The sequence below is a fragment of the Moschus berezovskii genome, chromosome 9 (assembly GCF_049115385.1).
Source record: "Moschus berezovskii isolate FMDL1 chromosome 9, NW_MosBer_1.0, whole genome shotgun sequence".
NCBI classification, from domain to species: Eukaryota; Metazoa; Chordata; class Mammalia; order Artiodactyla; family Moschidae; genus Moschus; species Moschus berezovskii.
The window spans coordinates 109,732,225-109,754,110 of record NC_142468.1 but is presented as its reverse complement, the minus strand read 5'-3'; the positions used below and the strand labels follow the sequence as shown (position 1 = coordinate 109,754,110).

Genomic DNA, 21,886 nt, shown 5'->3' with positions numbered 1-21,886 from the left:
CATTTCTTTTTCTCCCGGTTATGTTGCCCTCTGAGGTTCCAGGGCTAGCCACAGACTCGCCAGTGAGAGTGTTTCCTAGTGTTTGAAAACTTCTTTCTTTTTTAAGCCTCCCTTCACAAGATGGAGCTCCGTCCCTACCTCTTATCTCTCTTTTTATCTTTTATATTTTTTCCTACCTCCTTTTGAGGACAATGGGCTGCTTTTCTGCGTGTCTCATGTCCTCTACTGGCATTGAGAAGTTGTTTTGTGGAATTTACTCAGTGTTCAAATGTTCTTTTGATGAATTTGTGGGGGAGAAAGTGGTCTCCCCGTCCTATTCCTCCACCATCTTACTCCCTCCCATCTCTATAACTTGGTTTAGAAAAAGTTTTTACCATATCGAGCTTTATGGTGATGGGAAATAAACCTTCTACTTTATTTCTATTTTTCTGTCACAAAAGTAGGATATAGTGATGAATAAATACTTTCAAGCATGAAAGATTACTTTTGGATACATTTTTGCAGAGGAGATGAAATTGAATTGCAACTACAAGGAGAATGAAAGATTGCTGTGAAATTTTCAACTGATAAACTCATTTCATGTATTTTTATTTTTGTAATTAAAATTTTTTTTAAATTGGAGTATGATTAATTTGCAATGTAGTGTTAGTTTCTGTTGTGCAACAAAGTGAATCAGCTATACATATACATACGCCCCCTCCCTCTTGTACCTCCCTCCTACACCCCCATCCACCCCTCTAGGTCATTTCATGTATTTTTAAAATGAGTGACTGTGGATATCAAAGTTCTGTGGTATTTTATTTCACTGGATATATTTAAGAGAGTCATGAAGCAGTTTCATTTAATTAATTTTTGTTGTAATATTTTTTATGAAGTACTATTGATTCATGATGCTGTGTTAATTTGTACTTATAGCAAAGTAATTTGGTTTTGTGTGTGTGTTCTTTTTAAAAATATTCTTTTCCATAATGGTTTATCATAGAATATTGAATACCATTCTCTGCTATACAGTAGGACCTTGTTTACTCATTATGTGTCTCAAAGTTTGCATCTGCTAACCCTAACCTCTTCTACCTCATACCTCCCCAACCCCCTCCCGCTTGGCAACCAACAGTCTATTCTCTGTGAATAAAGAGATTCAAAACAGTTACATCTTTTTTATTAAAAAATTTTAAAACATTGTTTATTTTTAAGTTAATATTATGTTAGTTTCTGCCATATAATATATCAGCATGAATCAGCCATAAGTGTATGTCAAAATAGCTACATTTTAAAATGTCAGTATTTACTATATGTTGCAAATGACATCCTTTTGATACTCTAAGCTTCTGATGCAAAATGTTAGATGTCTTCTTAGAAATATGCACTGAGGTAAATCATTTTCCAAATTGTTTTAGTGAGTACTTGTGTAAAAAGTTTAAAGAACACTGAGTTAAGGCCTCCTAGTTATGAGCTCAACTATGGAAAAACCAGAAAAACCAAAAATATTCTCAATTTTGCCTTAGTAAAATAAACCTTTTAAAAGTGATCTTTACATACAATTATATGTATTTTGTATTTGTATATACTTTATATGGGGCTTCCCAAGTGGCACAGTTGTAAAGAATCCCCTGTCAATGCTGGAGACACAAAGGATGCAGGTTCTATCGCTGGGTTGGGAAGATCCCCTGGGATAGGAAATGGCAACCCACTCTAGTATTCTTGCCTGGCAAACTCCATGGACAGAAGAACTTGGCGGGCTATAGTCTCTGAGGTTACAAGGAGTCAGACGTGACTGAGCATACACACCCTTTATATACCACTGTAATTACATCAAATAAAACCTCTAAAGCAGTGGTCTAGCACACTCTTCTGGAACAGAACCAACTTTGTGTCTGGTGTGGAACAGATCACCTGCCCTAGACCAACTGAGCATAAATGTGGGGCCTGAGAAAAGATGGCTGAGAAGGTTTGCTGTCGGTTGCTCTAAACTGTGTGGCCCTGTTGATGGGGGGCAGCGGGGGAGGGGCTGATGGCTGCAGGGGAGGGGGAGTGGGACAGCAGCGCAGGGATAGGATGTGAAAGTTTATTTACTTCTTCTCCGTCATACTGTCTTCTCATATCACAGGAAGAAAAACTTGGAAACTAAGAGATTTGCCACACCTCTTGCTTGCAGACAACCATTCACAGAGCCATGTTGGCACTGGGCCTGGGAGGGCTGAGAGGAAAGATAGGCACCCCTTTCCTGTTAGCGTGGCTGGCAGCCCCTCCAGCATACACAGGTGTGGATCACAGCTCCTTCAGATAGTACAGCCCCTTTGTTCTACTCTGAGGGCCTAAGGGAGAAAGCAAATGCTTGGCCATGCCTTTTTTGGTTTTGAACCAGTATTCTGACCTACAAAGAAGGGTATTGGTGCCCACCCCTCGGTGTGTGTGCCTTGGTAGCTTGGTCAGAGGATGAAATGCCTTCATCTCGTCTTCTCCCAAGTTGACCGTGTTGGTCACGAGGAAAGCAGAGGGATCCAGGAGAGTGCTGGGTCAAGGAAGAAGACACTGGAAGCAGACCAACCAGGGAAGGGATCTTTCATGCATAGACATATTTTCCTGCGTCTTTCTCATCCACACCCACTCTTTATGATCTACCCTCCAGCTTTCTAGCAGAATGCTTTGTTTGATCTTGCAGTTGACATGTAGCAAAATCAGTCTTAAAAGTCTGTATGTTTGTAGTAAAGAGACAACTGTGTTTAAATACCACCCTTAGGACTTTTGAATGCAGAAACAGAAAGGCAGGGATCTGGCTGCCTCTTTGGGATGAACGGGCTGAGGTCAGGCATTTGAACTGTAAAGAATTAGCCACTGTACACTGAAACACTTTTTTATTTTCCAAATCATGTGTTTTGAAATTTAATTGAATTGTACATAATTTAATGAATATCAGTTTTGTCAAATATAAAACCTTTCATGATGATAGGAAAAGAAGTATATAAAGTTTCCATGGCCATTTTACTCTTTATAATTTGTGATGTTAGAAAAATATATTTTGCCAAGTTGTTCTGTCATCTGCCATTTTTTCCCATAGTACCCAGTTTATAAAGTTGAAAAACCAAGGCAAGGTGATTCTGTACTATCAGCATGAGTGAAGTGAAGTGAAGTGAAGTCACTCATCCGTGTTCGACTCTTTGCGACCCCGTGGACTGTAGCCTGCCAGGCTCATCTGTCCATGGGTTTCTCAGTGTGAGATCAGTGTGAGAACTAGAGCTAAAATATATTTCCAGTTACTAGCTCATTCTTAATTCATGAATATAATCTTTCTTCTGATAAGTCATTCTAGGTCAGATAATTTGAACTCAGACTGTCTTTAATGAAACCTAATACATGAACTCCGGGAGTTGGTGATGATGGACAGGGAGGCCTGGCGTGCTGTGATTCATGGGGTCGCGGAGAGTCGGACGCAACTGAACTGAACTGAACTGAATAATCTGTTGTGTTGTGAATAGTTAAAATCTATTCTGTCCTGATTGTTTATTTCAAGCATTAGATGTAGCTTTTTAAAAACATAGATCAGAAAAGAAAATGTGAATAAGTGGGATAAAATTTATCCTAAAAGTTTACAAATGTATCATATTTGAGAGTTTTAAAAATGAAATTGTGTATATATGACAGTCTCGCTTTACTTACTGGCTATTTGTCCTTTTCCCCATTAAACAGAATAAGTCAAATTACTCTGATAAATATACATATTTTTTTCTTTTAATGTCACATGTTCATCCTCCATGCCCACTTTAAATTCAAAGCAGTGGCAACATTTAATTAACATCAGACAATTAAACTAAGGTTGACAGGTGTCAAATTGAGCTGTGAACTTTGGTGGTGGTGGTTTAGTTGCTAAGTCATGTCCGACTCTTGTGACCTCATGGACAGTAGCCTGTCAGGCTCCTCTGTCCATGGGATTCTCCAGGCAAGAATACTGGAGTGGGTTGCCATTTCCTTCTCCAGGGTATTTTCCCAACCCAGGAATTGAACTCAGGTCTCCTGTATTGCAGGCAGATTCTTTATCGACTGAGCTATGAGGGACCTTGTGAGACTCATAATACTATTTACATGCAAAGTGTTTTTGTAATTGAGCATCCATGTGAATTCAGTACCGTATCTTGAAATCTGGACATCACAGGGATGACTTTTAAGAATCTCCCCCAGGTCAAGCAGCTAAACAGATCCTGGGAAAGTTGGTTCTGTTTCTGACAGCTGCTCTTCCTGAACAGAAGGCGAGGGTTACTTAAGATGAGGGCACTGAACTGTGAGCAGAGCCAAACTGCACAATAGCATGGTCATGATCTGCTGCACACGGGCTGAAATCATTTGCATATGGCGTGTTAAGAAACGAACAGATGAGACCATGGAACACTGAACACTGGCACTGCAGTGCTGCCTAACCCATAGGGAATTGTGTGGGCCCATGCCACACAGTCCAGAGACGACAGTAATCACAGATCATGAGCTAGATTTGGCTCCTTAATAAACTGTAGCAGTCTCCTGATAACCTTATTCTTCTACCTGTGACCAGTCTCATGAGTAACACCCTTTGTCTTTTGGGGGAGAGGGGTTACTACACCATGTGGCATGCAGGATCTCCGTTCTCTGACCAGGAATGGAACCCATGCCCCCTGCAGTGGGAGGACAGAGTCTTAACCATTCCTCCAGGAAAGTCCCAGGCCTTTGTCTTTTTCTATGAATGATATGTAAGTTGAACTGGATGTTTCTAATTCTAAATGACCTTTCTAGAGTTACTATGTTATGTAAAACAAAATACAGATTTACTTAGGAGCCTTGGTAATCATATGTGGATAACTGACTTTTGTTGTAGATCATCTGCTGCTTTCATTTAAAAGACTAGAAAAGAGGAGCATGCTATAGCGGAAGGCTGCCGTAAAGCCCTGAGAAGTAGCCCAGGCTTGTAGGATATGGCTGCATGTCATCTCGTCTCTTGCATTTTCCATACTGCCACATCCAGATTTTTTTTTGTCTTAGTTTTGACACTTTTTAAACGTAACATTATCATCCTCAATTTTCCCTTCTAGTGGGAAAAAATAGTAGAAACAGAAAGACATCCTCTATAATAACAGACCTTCACTAAATACTCACCATGTATAAAACAAATCATGGGGCCTCAGTGATATGCCCTTCATTTTATTAAGATTTTGAGGCCTTATTCACTTTTGTTAATAATTTTATTGTGTATATTGTACATATTTTTTGAAATATATATGTGGCCATTTGTGTTTCTGGATATTTTAGATGGAAAACAACTGTTTGCCCTTCTCTAAAAGAAAGAGTTGTCCCACATGGAGTGATTTCTATCGTGTAGGAAAACTGCCCTTAATGTTTTATTTCTCAACATGAGAAGTAGTTTAATAGCGGTTTACTTTATAATAATTTGTTAAACAATTCACATATGTAATAGTCTTTTCTGGTGGTCTGTTATAATTTACAATGAAAAGAGAATGTTGAAAACAATTTCTCCAGCCTCAAAATTTCTTCTGGAACAATGCCAATCTTATCAGTTAATTATTTTAGTTAATATTTGGCTTCTCCTTTTTGTCTTTAAAATGCAACTATTTTGTGACCAGTTAATACATGAAGACATGAGCCCTTTAGTGTAGTTGGTTTGTCAGATCACCACTTCTCTGTAGTTCAAGAATCTGAGCTTATGTAAGAGGGCTGGTTCTGGAAGGTAGGATAATGAGGGGAGGAAGAGTTTTGAAAAGGAAAGCAGTTAGTGCATGTCAGCAAAATGGAAAATCGGTAAGCCTAAAGGATGCATAACCATCTGTCTCACCTTTGTAGATTTCAGTAAGCAATATTTAATTGCTTAGCTTTCTTCTTAAATGATAGTATGATAAAAAAAAAAAACCCTCACTCATTTGACGTAATTAGGACAATGGTTAAAATATAGTATTTTTAAAGTATAGTTATTACTTTTAAGTGCACATTTACTAACATAAAGCTAATAAGTATTGCCTACTTAGAGTTTTTAAAGAACCCTAAATTCATGAATAAAAAGAGTAATTTATAATTAAGGTATGAATGTTACATGAATGGATACTTCAGAAAACCTCCCAGTAAGTTAAGGCTTATGAGTAGCTTTTTTTCTTATAGTTTCCCTAGTAAGGCTTTTACACTTCAGGCTTGTCCAGTTCACGTACTTACAGAGACGGGAAATGCATATAAATAGTTTTTTTGGTTTGGTTAGTAGTATGCTGTTTTGAATATAAAAAACCATAAATTAAATTGGATTACCCTATCTAGTTACGATGTGTTCGAGTGTGTTATATGACTGTTATGTTAGTAAAATAGTCTTGTCAGTGAAACAGTTTATTTTGAAGACATTTGCCTCTTGTGTTTGTGATTGTTTGAGAGAGCTTGTACGTGATTTTTTCCCCTGAAATTCTTTGAGAAAACCATAGATCTAGTGTTTGACCTCAAAAATGATGACTTAGGTATTGTGAATAACCAGATGTTGGTTTCTTTAAGGAAGTACATATGCATATACAGTTTGAAAATTTTCTATTTGAAAATATTTCTCAGTTTTTGACCTTCCTGTTTATTAAACTTTTGCAAGCTTGGGAAAGAGACTCGGTGAAAGTGATCAAGCAGCCTCACTTTCCCCAAGGCTGTTAGAGTAAGAAAAGACTGCTCAGCAATATTACGGTTACCAGGGCTAGGGAGAGGAAGACTGGGATAAATCAGGAGATTGGGATTGACACATACACATTATGTGTAAAATAAATAAATAATAAGGAACTGCCGTGTAGCACAAGGAACTCTACTCAATACTCTGTAATGACATATGTGAGAAAAGAATCTAAGAAAGAGTGGGTGTATGTATGTATAACTGATTCACTTTGCTGTACAGCAGAAAGTAATACAACATTGTAAATCAACTATACTCTAATAAAATTTTTAAAATCAAACAAACAACGACAAAAAACAAACAACAAAACACCAACCCCCCCCCCCGCCCCCCCGCCAAAAGCCAAAAAGGGACTGACTGCTCAGTCAAAAGTGATAAGCCTTGAAACAGACCCAGGTTTGCTCACCAGCTAGCTGCACGGGACTTCAGTGTAAGTGATGCCTGCTTTCACTCGGTGCTTCTTCCACTGCTGTTATCGCCACCGGACATTTGGGCTGGTTTCCCTGCTGTGCCCCCTTCTCCCCCAGCCTGGGAAATAGCACTGGTTACGTGAATTTCCCTTATATTATAAATTAGTAACACCAGCTTAGAACAGTGCTGCATTTAAAAAAACATGTATTTAAAACTATTAAAAATATTGATATGGGGACACATCAGCTGTCTGATGTGTCCCCATATCAATTATAAATGAATTAATCCGTCTTGTCACTGTCCCAGGGCCATATCACACAGAGCTCCCACTTTTGAGAAGGAGCTTCTTCTTAAATCCGCACCTGCAATTTTGGGAATATGCCCTTGTGATTTTTATCAAGGGTTATGGCAAAATAGACAGTGACTGTCCTCTCTGGTGTCTGATGCCATTGGGGGTGGTTCAGGGGGAGTTGGTTGTGTTCCATTCATCCGATCATACTCTTTTCTAATGCCTGAATTCTGAATGTTGCTCCCATGTGAGCTTATGTTTAATGCCACATATCTTCAGGTTCACCTTTTCACTTCAGGATTGCAAAACTGGAACAAAATTCAGGTGTTGAATCCATGTCACATTGCTCGTAATTAGTTTATGGAGCACTTATTTGAAACCCCTGTTTGCTTTCTGTGTCTAAGGTGTATTCATTAATGTTTATCATTCCTGATCAGTAGCCAAAGCTGCCTCCCAGTGTCCTGGAGGGAATTGCCAACTTCAAGGTGCTCATATGTTTCTCTTGTTCTCTCTCAAGGTTGGCTGCCCTTGACAGAGAGTTCTTCTCTTAGTTGATGATTAAATGTTCTCCTCATTGGGCATTCTTTTCACTTATCTTCCAAAGAGTCTGTTTCTCCCAGTGTACTCTTAATTTAGACTGGCTCCTGAGGATGAGGCACAGGTGGCCATGGAAGGCCATTATGGTGGTTTCGAGCTAATTCTCAGGAGCCTGACTGGTGGGTTTTAAAACTAGGCCCTCGCTCATGAGCTGTGGGACCTTGGCAAAGTCCTGTTTTTCTTATCTTTAAAATGGGGAAATATTAGTATCCATATTAGAGGATTATTTTGAGGACTATATAAGTAAATAGACCAGAAGTACTTAAGACAGATTGGTGGCTCAGATGGTAAAGAATCTGCCTACAATGCAGGAGACCTGGCTTTGATCCCTGGAGAAGGGAATGACAACCCACTCCAATGTTCTTGCCTGGAGAATCCCATAGACAGAGGGTCCATGGGGTCACAAAGAATCGGACACAGCTGAGCACCTTTCACTTGGGACAGCACCCACCACATAGTAAGTGCTCAGTAAGTGTCAGCTCTTATTAGTAGTACAGACTCATCTTAGAATTTGGAAACTGTTAGCGGTGATTATACTTTGGATTGAAGGACTTGACCCATTGACATACAAGATGGCTTTCTGAGGAGGACACGCCTGCCTGCCACATAGTTGAACCACGACTGCAGGCGTCCATCCTCCCGGAGTGGGGGGCGTGCCACTAGAGAGGAGACTAGTCATCAGTGCCTGCACCTCTCACCCCTGCAGGCTTGTCAGCCTCTCTCCCAAGAATGGGATCCAGATTTCCTGGATGGGCTTGGCTGCTGTGCTAGATTTGATCACAGTTTCCATCTGGGGGTGCCCTCTGCTGGTCCATCTATCATGTGTGCAAATCTGGGGAACAATAGCTTTTAAAAAGTTAGTTTTAGCCTTTTAGGGATGTTTACATTAAAAAACACACTTGAAAACTTTTTTTATTGAATATGAGTGATACAAATCATATCTATGTTAGTCTGTTTTTGCCATTTGCATTATGAGTTGGAGTATTTTCAGGTCTGAAATATTTGGGGTAGGTTTGATTGAGAATGAAGGATGTCAACGGCATGTCAAGAAACAGTAATTTTTTCACAACATAGTTGTCAAAAACCGATTGGAATGGCTGACATTCCAGTATAATAGTACTAAATATCTTAGATTCTTATTTAACTATCTTAGATTCTTTATTTAAAGAATGTCCATGATGTGGGAACTTTGTAAACACTGAAGTCTCAAAACGTCCTATTTTAAAATGGTGCCATAACCTAGACCCCTTGGACATTGTTATGTTCAGCGTTTAGTACATTTCAGAAAATATTATCTCAGATTTATTGAGAAATTCATTATGTATTTAGAATTATATTTTACCAATACAATGTGCCATGATGTCCCTAAGTTTACATTAAAATTTTTTTTTTCTGTTTCTTCTGTGTTTTTATGACCACTGCCTCCTTTGTTTTTCTTCTCCACTGTCTCTTTACTCTGGTTTGCTACTAGGATCAAACAGCATAAATCGGATAACTGCGAATATGGAAAATGGGGAAAATGAAGGAACAAATAAAATTATCGCACCTTCACCGATAAAAAGGTCAGTTAGTTAACTGAAAGGACACACTGCTATGTCTGCTGTCACAGAAATGCTTTTATCTTTTGTCAAGGTTAAGCAGCACTCTGGTAATTAACTAGTACTTTTAATGAAAATAGTCTGTGGGCCAAAGAATACTTTAAAATGCCAGTAAAATGTAAAGAATCAGGACATGTCCCTCTCATTTGAAGGAAATGCTCCTGCTGTCATAGCATGATGAAGTTATAGATAGTCTGTGGTCTGCCTTCTCCACAACACAGTGAAAATCCCATGTGATTTTTTTAAATGGCATGATATAATGGACTGACTCAGAGGGACCTGGGAGGTAAAGTAGATAGTATTCATGTTTAATGTACTGCGTTCATTATAGCAATGCACTGAACTGTGGCCCTGGAAGGAGGTTTTATAGCGTTTAGAGGTGCAGGGTTTCAGAAGGCAGTGATTGCATATGTATGAAGAGTTGTCATGGTCTTCTGCCTCAATTTTCACTTGAAGCTTCTCCCAGCGGAAGGACCTTCTCCTAATATATTATGTGGGTTGTTTCCCTGAAAGATCAGCCTTGTTCTCTGTTCAGACACTGTTTCAGCGTCACTTTTTCCTATCTCCAGTTATGTTCACGAAACAGGATGTTGCACATACAGTGAGCTCTCTATAGAGAGTACTCCATACGCATTGCAGAGAAGTCCAGGCAGTCGGAAATATGTGGCCTTGAGGAACTTCTCAGATCATCTACTCCATCTTTTGTTAGTAAATAATGGTGTTTTCATTCAGTTGGATTGTTGCTACTTGGAGAAATATAGTGTATGATTTCTCAGCAAAATAATCCTAAGTTATGAAGTTTCTCAGAGTTGCAGTGTTTTCGCCAAGGTTTTGCCTTCATTTTCTTTTGTTTAGGTACAGGATGCTCCCTGTACAGAGTCTCTTTTTGGAATGATAAGTTCTTTGCTTTCACGTACACTTTCTTCCTCTTTTCGCATTCTTGTTTTAATTGCTTTACACTGTTGTGTTGGTTTCTGTGGTACAACAGCAAGAACCAGCCGTAAGCACACCCCTCCCTTGTGGACCTCCTCCCACTCCCTGCCATCCCGTCCCTCTAGGTTGGCGCAGAGCGCTGGACGGGGCTCCCTGTGTCATGTAGCAGCTTTCCACTGTCTACTTTATACTAGCATTGTGTGCACTTTCCTTTACCGTGCTTCTCTTAGCCTCATAGTTGTGGCTAGAGAGTCAGCTGAGTCTGTACATACAGGGTATGCTTATGGTAAGTCTGACATAAGAATGGTCATCTTGCATAAAATTCAGATCCCAAGCCTTTTTAGAGTGTATGGAAGGAGTTCAGTGCACTCCACAACTGCTAGGACTGATACCTGAAGGACTGCCAAAGTTTCCCACTCAAGCTCTAGACGAGAACTAGCTCAGAGACTGCATTCAGTTAATTCTCCCCTGAGATTTCATTCTTCTTCTGCTGCTCTCTCAGTTCCTCTTTCATCTCCCTACTGCACTGCTCACGCTCCCTTTTCCCCTTTCTCTCAGATTTATTAAACACACTCAAACTTTCTATTGTATCTTTCTACATTCCATATTTATTACTTTCCTTCCTTTCAAAATTAAAGTTTTACTTTAGAAATTTGATCTTCCAAATGTTTTTTAATCTTCTTAAGAATAACATAAATAAAATATACCTACCGTCTGTCAATACTAGTGCTCTAACATGCCTTTGTCAAATATCTAATTTTTTAGGCTTTATAACTCCCTAGATGAATATCATATACTAGAGTACAAGTTTATTTTCATTTTTTGAAATGACCTTGTGATTTTTTCTCTCCTCTTTCTTTGCTCTTACAAAGAACTCTGCTATGACTATATTCCAGGACAATTAAATAGAGGATTCCTATTTAACTGGATTAGGAGTTAAGTAGCTCTATCTTTTTCTGAAGCGGAGGCTCCTAGGGAAGTGAGAGGAGGCACACCTTCTCTCCTCCCCTGGTGATGGGAGGCTTTTGATGAGCCCCTGCCTTGTGTCTCCCAGTGTTTCTAAAACAGTTTGTTGAGGTTGAATAACAACTCAGTTATATTTACATTCTCAGGACAGAAATCTCAGGACAGAAAGATGATACTAGGTCAGGAAATAAGATTTGAAAGTCATTCTGATTTGGAAGGATGAAGCCAAGATACGGCGGAAGCTGGGGGCAGAAAAGTCAGTTCGGGCGGCCTGAACCTGCCCAGAGCTGACCGGCCTGCACAAATTCAGACCCAGATCCAAAGCCAGCGGTCTCTGACCACTGCTGAAAGAGGGAGCCAGCCACATGAGCCAGAATACTCAACTTTCCTTTCTTGTCAGCCTTGTGTTTTTGGCTTGCTGGTTCCCCTATTTCTCATCCTGCCAGAATTCTCCAGGCCAGAATACTGGTGTGGGTAGCCTTTCCCTTCTCCAGGGGATCCTCCCAACCCAGGGTTCAAACCCAGGTCTCCCTCATTGGAGGTGGATTCTTTACCAGCTGAGCCACAAGGGAAGCCCAAGAAACTGGAGTGGGTAGCCTATCCCTTCTCCAGCAGATCTTCCCAACGCAGGAATTGCACGGGGGTATCCTGCATTGCAGGCGGATTCTTTACCAACTGAGCTATCAGGAAAGCCCCTTCCCATACTTCAGGTGGACTCTAGAAAGTTTCCTTTAACAGATGATGACTTGGCATTTGGTTGACTTACAGCAGTAAAACTAGAAAGAAAGAAGGGGCAAAGAGACCCCCAAGGTACAGCTGGAAAGTTTATTATTATTTTTTAGGCAGCCACTTTACATTTTTTTCTGGAATGAGTCACAGGTATGAATAAAAACACACATTTTAAAACGTTTGTTAAATAATTTTACTGAAGAAATAAGTATGTAAGTTAATTTTCTTCTGTTTTCTAGTTAATTTTTTTTCCACTCTTTTTGTTTGTTTTTTTAAATTAAAGCTTTAAGAAAGCAAAGAATGAAAACAGCCCTGATACCCAAAGAAGCAAATCACATGCACCGTGGGAAGAAAACGGCCCCCAGAGGTAAAGAGAATCCTTGTTTTTATAAAGGAGAACAGTATGAATGGAGTTGGCAGTTACAGCTTGTTAAACAGTGGGATTTGCTTTGTGGCTGGCGATGACTACCTGTTGACAAGGCAGCCAGATTCCTAAATTGGCATGACTGAGAACTTCTGAAGTAGAAGTCAACAGGATGTGTCCTAACATGAAACTTTCTCCTGGAAAGACAGAAAGGAAAACTTGCCTATACTAAGAAACTGCCTGAAAGGTGGTGAGGATGGGTTAGGTGGGTCATTTGGATACTTGAAATGACATATTAATGATAATTTCCCCAATTGCATTGTTCTTGTTAAAACTTAAGTTGAAAACTACCGTTAATGAATAGTGCTTTTAGAGGACCTTTATTCTTAGAAATAAATAAATATTTAGTTAATTTTGTTCACAATTACCATACCAGGGACAGATTTGCTTCATAATTTATTGGTAAGTTGAATGATAGTTCCAGGTCTGACCACACAATGGTTCAGATTCTAACTCTGCCTCTTTCCTGGGTACTTGGCTGCTTAACTAAATATTCTGTATTTCTGTTTTCTTTTCTGTTAAATGGGTCTAATAACTGTACTTCAGTGACTAGGACTGACCTGGAGGTAAACAGGGATAATGAGTATAAAGCCCTCAGTTAGCATGTGTAGATTCATCATAAATGCAGATTGTTGTTACTATTGCTATCATTTGTGTGTTCTCATTTCTTTTGAAGCCCAGTGAGACAAGCCCACTCCTGCAAAGTAAAGACTTTTATGATTTATTTTACTAGATCTTACTCTTCATTCAATAAATCTTGTCAGGAAAGAGAACCATGTGCCCAAGACCCAGTATTCCCCTGAAAGTAGAGAATGGGCAGTTGTGAGCACTTCCCTAGGTCCAGCTTAGGGAAGCTGGCCGTAAGCAGACATCCTTGACCATTCCTCTTCCACTCCAGCGGACTCTATAACTCCCCCAACGACCGCACGAAATCCCCCAAGTTCCCTTACACACGCCGCCGAGACCCCTCGTGTGGGAGCGACAATGACTCTGTGCAGCCCACCAGGAGGAGGTAAGCCGAACAGCCGTGGGTTTTAAATTTTCAGCAGCAGTTCCGGGTCCCAGTCGCAATTTAACCAGGTTATTCTCATAGTGTCATGACTGTTTGTCCCCTCACGATAACAGAGAGCTTCTGAGTTTTGTTGTTGTTGTTTTTTGTTTTTTTGAGATGAAATAAGCCAGAGGTCCTGAAGCATTTGTCTTAAAAAGCCAGAGTTTCAGAGGATGATTTCATAAAATATTGATGGGAACTTACTCTCTGTATTGTAGTTAAGACTAAATTTTTAAAAATATGTATAATATTTTGAAAATATATATTATATAGTATGTATAATATGTATATATAATATGTATTGGATTAATATATACATTAATATGTGAAAGATTTAAATGTTTTTACCTGAGAAGACAAGATCTTCATGACCCCAAAAAGATCTTCATGACCCAGATAGCCACAATGGTGTGATCACCCACCAAGAGCTAGACATCATGAAATGCAAAGTCAAGTGGGCCTTAGGAGGTATCACTACAAACACAGCTAGTGGAGGTGATGGAATTCCAGTTGAGCTAATTCAAATCCTAAAAGATCATGCTGTGAAAGTGCTACACTCAATATGCCAACAAATTCTGAAAACTCAGCAGTGGCCATAAGACTGGAAAAGGTCAGTTTTCTTTCCAATCCCAAAGAAGGGCAATGCCAAAGAATGTTCAGACTACTGCACAATTGCACTCATCTTGCATGCTAGCAAAATAATGCTCAAAATTCTCCAAGCCAGGTTTCAACAGTAGGTGAACCGTGAACTTCCAGATGTTCAAGTTGGATTTAGAAAAGGCAGAAGAACCAGAGATCAAATTGCCAACATCCGCTGGATCATGGAGAAAGCAAGAGAGTTCCAGAAAAATATCTATTTCTGCTTCATTGACTATGCCAAAGCCTTTGACTGTGTGGATCACAACAAACTGGAAAATTCTGAAAGAGTTGGGAATACCAGACCACCTGACCTGCCTCCTGAGAAATCTGTATGCAGGTCAAGAAGCAACAGTTAGAACTGGACATGGAACTACAGACTGATTCAAAATCGGGAGAGGAATACGTCAAGGTTGTATATTGTCACCCTGCTTTTTTAACTTATATGCAGAGTACATCATGAGAAACGCTGGGCTGGATAAAGCACAAGCTGGAATCAAGATTGCCAGGAGAAATATCAATAACCTCAGATATGCAGATGACACCACCCTTACGGGAGAAAGTGAAGAAGAACTAAAGAGGAAAGTGAAAGAGGAGAGTGAAAAAGTTGGCTTAGAGCTCAACATTCAGAAAACTATGATCATGGCATCTGGTCCCATCGCTTCATGGGAAATGGATGGGGAAACAGTGGAAACAGTGTCAGACTTTATTTTTTTGGGCTCCAAAATCACTGCAGATGTTGATTTCAGCCTTGAAATTAAAAGACGCTTCCTCCTTCGAAGGAAAGTTATGACCAACCTAGATAGCATATTAAAAAGCAGACATTACTTTGCCAACAAAGGTTGGTCTAGTCAAGGCTATGGTTTTTCCAGTGGTCATGTACGGATGTGAGAGTTGGAGTGTGAAGACAGCTGATCACCAAAGAATTGATGCTTTTGAACTGTGGTGTCGGAGAAGACTCTTGAGAGTCCCTTGGACTGCAAGGAGATCCAACCAGTCCATTCTAAAGGGGATCAGTCCTGTGTGTCCATTGGAAGGACTGATGCTGAAGCTGAAACTCCAATACTTTGGCCACCTCATGCGTCGAGTTGACTCACTGGAAAAGACTCTGATGCTGGGAGGGATTGGGGGCAGGAGGAGAAGGGAACGACAAAGAATGAGATGGCTGGATGGCATCACCGACTCGATGGACATGAGTTTGAGTGAACTCCGGGAGTTGGTGATGGACAGGGAGGCCTGGCGTGCTGTGATTCATGGGATCGCAGAGAGTTGGACACGACTGAGCGACTGAACTGAACTGAGCTGAACTGAATGAGTCATCATTTAAAACAGGCAGGGGAATAGGTTTTCTGCTGTCCTTTCCCTTCCAACAATTGGTTCTACTTGGAGAACACTTAAAAAACAAGTCAACATCACTGGGAAACGCTATAAAGTGCATTTGTTTGTATATGTGTATTGAGGAGTTGTGGGTGGTGGGAATTACTAAATATTTTAAGAATCTGTGATGGTATGACTATTGTTAATAGATAGTTTTTTATAGGTTCTCACCCTAAATTATTAGTGTACTTTTTCAGCATTCCCTAAATAAAATACACACACTGAGCAGATGGTCATTTTGATTTTAATGTTTAGAAGTGAATTTATTAAGTTTTTATGTTACATATCAAAATATATGGTATTTTTTTCTTAAACTAATTGCTTGAAATAACTTGGGAGCCTACACATTCCCAAATCCAGACTTAGTAATATTCATATTGAATACAGTTTCTTCTGGCTTCCTGTGCAATACAGAGACGTAATTGTGGTGAGGGGACACAGGATCCTTTCATGGGTACCACCCAGGGGAAAGACAGTTTTGATTTTATAGAGTAGAGAATCTTTGTGTCTGAGCATCAAGGCCTCTGTCTGGTTCTTTGTGGTACTTGAAAGGTCTCTTATTGGGCATGCGTGTTTTGAGGAGACTAGACATTGCTGACTGTTGGCATCAAGAACTGGAGCTCATTCTTCGTTTCTTTCCACTCTAAATACCCTATAATTTTCCCTGTCCTTATCAGTCTTGTTTTATCTTCACATGTATTTACCTTGCCCTTGAGCACAATTCCCTGCATAGCTGAATCAACTCTGACATTTAAAACTGAGATTTGTCATCAGCATGGAGGAATATCATGGACTTAAATTTAATAATGGAAAATTCTACTTTGCAATGCATGGCCAGAATAACATGTTTTGCAAAACATATCAAAATTTCCTATTCTGCTAGTTGTCTGTCATTAAATGGATGCTGCTGCTGCTGCTGCTAAGTCACTTCAGTTGTGTCCGACTCTGTGTGACCCCATAGACGGCAGCCCATCAGGCTCCCCCGTCTCTGGGATTCTCCAGGCAAGAACACTGGAGTGGGTTGCCATTTCCTTCTCCAATGTGTGAAAGTGAAAAGGGAAAGTGAAGTCGCTCAGTCATGTCTGACTCGTAGCGACCGCATGGACTGCAGCCTACCAGGCTCCTCTGTCCATGGGATTTTCTAGGCAAGAGTACTGGAGTGGCTTGCTCTTGCCTTCTCTGCATTAAATGGATAAATCTATCAAATTCTGGTGGAGCTAGAACCCTGGTCCTTAACCTTTTGGGATGATGAAACTCTCTGAGAGACTGATGAAATTTGGATTCATTCCAGAGTTGGGGGAAGTACTTAATTAAATACATGTATAAATTTTCCTTTACAGCTCAATTGGTAAAGAATCTGCCTGCAATGCAGGAGACCTGGGTTCAATTCCTGGGTCGGGAAGATCCCCTGGAGAAGGAAATGGCAAACTACTCCAGTATTCTTGCCTGAAGAATCCCATGGAGAGAGGAGTCTGCAGGCTACAGTCTGGGGTCACAAGAATCGGACATAATTTAGTGACTAAACCACCACTACATAAATTTTCATAGAGTTTTTCAGTGTTCACGGAGATCCTGAAGCCTGCTTGTTTAAGCAATCCTGTTTTAGAACAGAAAAGCTACTATACTTGCTGGCCAATACAAGTTTATTTTTACACCAATACGTTTTCACACTCAAAAATGCTTATTGAGGGCGTCTCTGTGCGAGGCACATGTTAACCAGCACTAGAGAAAGCCCCTGTAGGGTCTTGGGATGAGTTGGGGGTGCTGAGCATTCACAGAAAGGCTGGAAGGTCAGTGTTGTCAAGCACCATGAGAGGAGAAATCTGTTAGAGATGAGCCCGGGGAGAAAGAGAGAGAGAAAGAGAGGTCAGACCTCTCAGGACCCCTGGTCTTTGCTGAGGATTTCAGTCTTTATTCCAGTACTTTTCTAAGGGAGTGATCACACGGTTGCATTTTCACTAGGTAAAGGTGGTCCTTACTGCCTCTAACGTGGTGGTGGACATAGGCCAGACACACACAGGTCCTGGAGAAAGAGGATGGGAGCTTGTACCACGGTGGCGATGTGGAGATAGGAGAAAGTGGATGATTTTAAGACCCTGTAAGAGGTAAAAGTGTGGGATGAGAAGGATCAAAATGAGGGGCGAAGGAGTGACAGGTGTCAGGATGAAAGCCAGACTTGTATAATTTAATGGATGGAGGTGTGATGCACTGAAGTAAGAATCACCTGGATATCACAGGCTTAAAAAGGAAAACTGAGTTTGGTTGTTGATAAGTTGAATTTGTTGTACCAGTGCGAAGTCCAAGTGAGAGATTTACATGGATTGTTGGATATAAGTCAGGAGCTAGATTGGCTATCTGGACTGAAATACAGATTTCTTACAGATGTTAGTTGAAATATGAAATAGAGTTGAGGTTGTCTAGATAGATACTATAGATAGAATGCAAAGACAAGCCAATGACAGACCTGTGGGAAACTTCAACATTTATTTGCCTTAGTTGAAGAGGATTAACTTGTAAAAGAGACAGAGATATTATATCTATATGAAAAATCATGGAACAACATACTGGTGTGAAATTGGGAAAGGAGTACTTCAAGGCTGTGTATTATCGCCCTGCTTATTTAATTTCTATGCAGAGTACATCTTGCAAGATGCTGGATGAAGCACAATCTGGAATCAAGATTGCTGGGAAAAATATCAATAACCTCAGATACACAGATGACACCACCATTATGGAAGGAAGTGAAGAGGAACTAAAGTGCCTCTTGATGAAAGTAAAAGAGGAAAGTGAAAGCATTGGCTTAAAACTCAACAGTCAGAAAACTAAGATCATGGCGTCCAGTCCCATCACTCCATGGCAAATAGATGGGGAAACAGTGGAAGTAGTGAAAGACTTTATTTTCTTGGGCTCCAAAATCACTGCAGATGGTGACTGCAGCCATGAAATTAAAAGATGCTTGCTCCTTGGAGGAAAAGCTGTGGCCAACCTAGATAGCATATTAAAAAGCAGAGACATTACTTTGCCAACAAAGGTCCATCTAGTCAAAGCTGTGGTTTTTCCAGTAGTCATGTATGGATGTGAGAGTTGGACTATAAAGAAAACTGAGCGCCAAAGAATTGATGCTTTTGAACTCTGGTGCTGGAGAAGACTCTTGAGAGTCCCATAGACTACAAGGAGATCCAACCAGTCCATCCTAAAGGAAATCAGCCCTGAATGTTCATTAGAAGGACTGATGCTGAAGCTGAAACTCCAATACTTAGGCCACTTGATGCGAAGAACTGCCTCATTGGAAAAGACTATGATGCTGGGAAAGATTGAAGGCAGGAGGAGAAGGGGATGACAGAGGATTAGATGGTTGGATGGCATCACTGACTCGATGGACATGAGTTTGAGCAGGCTCCAGGAGTTGGTGAGGTGGCTAGGGAAGCCTGGCATGCTACAATCCATGGATCACAAAGAGTCAGACACTACTGCGTGACTGAACTGAACTGAAGTCCTCATTCCCAGAATGCTAGAAGCCAGGCTTCTATCTCCTAGGCATCAGAGTAGAGACTGTCCCTATAAAATATGGAAAGATACTAGGGAAAAGGTCTACAGATAGGAACTTTCAGAAGATTCTCCAATGAAATGGCAAGACCTCCCATGTTAGCCCTGCAGTACAGTGAGGCTGTCTGTCACCGTGCACTGCGCCATCCAGAGGGTTCCAGTCTTTTCAGTGTCTAAAATATGAAAAGGGCCATAGTCACCTGGTATTTGGGGATAGCTTCTCTTTGGAAAGACAGAGACTGAGCCAAGAATTAGGAGTGTGTGCGGGGGAAACTCACAAGAAATAGAGACAGCATGAGAAGCAAAAATTTCTAAAAAATACATACTTATTACCTTTAGAAAAGTGAGAACTGTGGTACTAAAAAAGAGTGAATAAGAGTTTTTAGATTTTAAATTTGTGGGGTAGAATTTTAAATAATTAATTTGAAAGATAAAGTTAAGGAAGTCTTCCCCAAAGTAGAACCAAAACAAATCCATGGAAATAAGGATTATTATGATCAAACCTGAATATCAGTCATTTGACAAATGAAATTTCTGAGGGAAAAAACACAAAAATTACAAGAAAGGAAGCTATTAAAGAAATAATATAAGAAAATATCCCAGACTAGAATGCTTTAACTTTATAGATAGACAGAACCCACTGAGCATTTGGCATAGTAAATTGAAAAGTAAGATCGATACCAAGATTATTAAAACATTATAGACCAAGAAAGAATTTTGAAAAATTGGCATCAGGGAGGAAAATGTGAGAGGAAAAAACACAGATCATGACAAATAAATATCATGGACTTGGACTGCTTCACAACAAAAGTAGAGCAAGAAGATAATGAGGCATTGCTTCTAAATGCTGAAGGAAGATTAGTTTCAATTTAGGATTCTATGCCCAGATAAACCATAATTATATGTGTATAAAGAAGACATTGTCAGAAATTTCATTCTCAAAAATATATATACATATATGTGTGCATCTATATAATGTATTGTGTATATTTAGTGTATACATACACATACACACACATATATGTATATGTGTATATATATAGCTCAAACTACTGCACAATTGTACTCATCTCACATGCTAGTAAAGTCATGCTTAAAATTTTCCAAGCCAGACTTCAACAATACGTGAACCATGTATTGAATGCCAGATGTTCAAGCTGGATTTAGAAAAGGCAGAGGAACCAGAGATCAAATTGCCAACATCTGCTGGATCATGGAAAAAGCAAGAGAGTTCCAGAAAAACATCTACTTCTGCTTTATTGACTATACCAAAGCCTTTGACTGTGTGGATCACAACTAACTGTGGAAAATTCTGAAAGAGATGGGAATATCAGACCACCTGACCTGCCTCTTGAGAACACCTGTATGCAGGTCAGGAAGCAACGGTTAGAACTGGACATGGAAAAACAGACTGGTACCAAGTCGGGAAAGGAGTACGTCAAGGCTGTATATTGTCACCCTACTTATTTAACTTATGTGAAGAGTACATCATGAGAAACGCTGGACTGGATGAAGCACAAGCTGGAATCAAGATTGCTGGGAGAAATATAAATAACCTCAGATACACAGATGACACCGCCTTTATGGAAGAAAGCAAAGAAGAACTAAAGAGCCTGTTGATGAAAGTGAAAGAGGAGAGTGAAAAAATTGGCTTATAGCTCAACCTTCAGAAAACTAAGATGATGGCATCCGGTCCCATCACTTCATGGCAAATAGATGGGGAAACAGTGGAAACAGTGAGAGACTTTATTGTTTTGAGCTCCAAAATCACTGCAGAGTGGTGGCTGCAGCCATGAAATTAAAAGATGCTTACTCTTTGGAAGGAAAGTTATGACCAACCTAGATAGCATATTAAAAAGTAGAGACATTACTTTGCCAACAAAGGTCCATCTAGTCAAGGCTATGGTTTTTCTAGTGGTCATATATGGATGTGAGAGTTGGACTCTAAAGAAAGCTGAGCACCGAAGAATTGGTGCTTTTGAACTGTGGTGTTGGAGGAGACTCTTGAGAGTCCCTTGGACTGCAAGGAGATACAACCAGTCCATCTTAAAGGAGATCAGTTCTGGGTGTTCATTGGAAGGACTGCTGCTGAAGCTGAAACTCTAATACTTTGGCCACCTGATGCAAAGAGCTGACTCATTGGAAAAGACCCTGATGCTGGGAGGGATTGAAGGTGGGAGGAGAAGACGACAGAGAATGAGATGGTTCGATGGCATCACCAACTCGATGGACATGAGTTTGAGTGAACTCTGGGAGTTGGTGATGGGCAGGGAGGCCTGGCGTGCTGCAATACATGGGGTTGCAAAGAGTTGGACACGCCTGAGCAACTGAACTGAACTGATATATATATATATATACATAGTGTGTATGGGCTTCCCAGGTGGCGCTAGTGGTAAAGAACTCACCTGCCAATGCAGGAGAGATAAGAGACACGGATTCAGTCCCTAGGTCAGGAAGGTCCCCTGGAGGGGGGCGTGGTGACCCACTTTGGTATTCTTGCCTACAGAATCCCATGGACAGAGGAGCTTGGTGGGCTACCGTACATAGTGTTGCAAAGAGTCAGACATGACTGTAGTGACTTAAATATGAATGTATATATATGTGTGTGTGTGTATAAATATATAGCTGCCATGACAAGAGGCCATGCGACCTAAGACTA

At 40.3% G+C, this 21,886-nt stretch overlaps 1 protein-coding gene across 3 annotated transcripts in view; it reads left to right on the top strand.

Annotated features, from left to right (window-relative positions):
* EPB41L4A (erythrocyte membrane protein band 4.1 like 4A) overlaps positions 1-21,886 on the top strand; it is a 288,909-nt gene that overhangs the window by 231,294 nt on the left and 35,729 nt on the right. For 2 of the 3 annotated variants that reach the window (XM_055436713.2, XM_055436710.2), the window contains exons 13-15: positions 9,439-9,529; positions 12,477-12,560; positions 13,516-13,629. In XM_055436713.2, coding sequence (XP_055292688.2) covers positions 9,439-9,529; positions 12,477-12,560; positions 13,516-13,629 — 289 coding nt within the window. The remainder of the gene's footprint in view (positions 1-9,438; positions 9,530-12,476; positions 12,561-13,515; positions 13,630-21,886) is intronic. The other variant, XM_055436712.2, reaches the window with a different exon arrangement.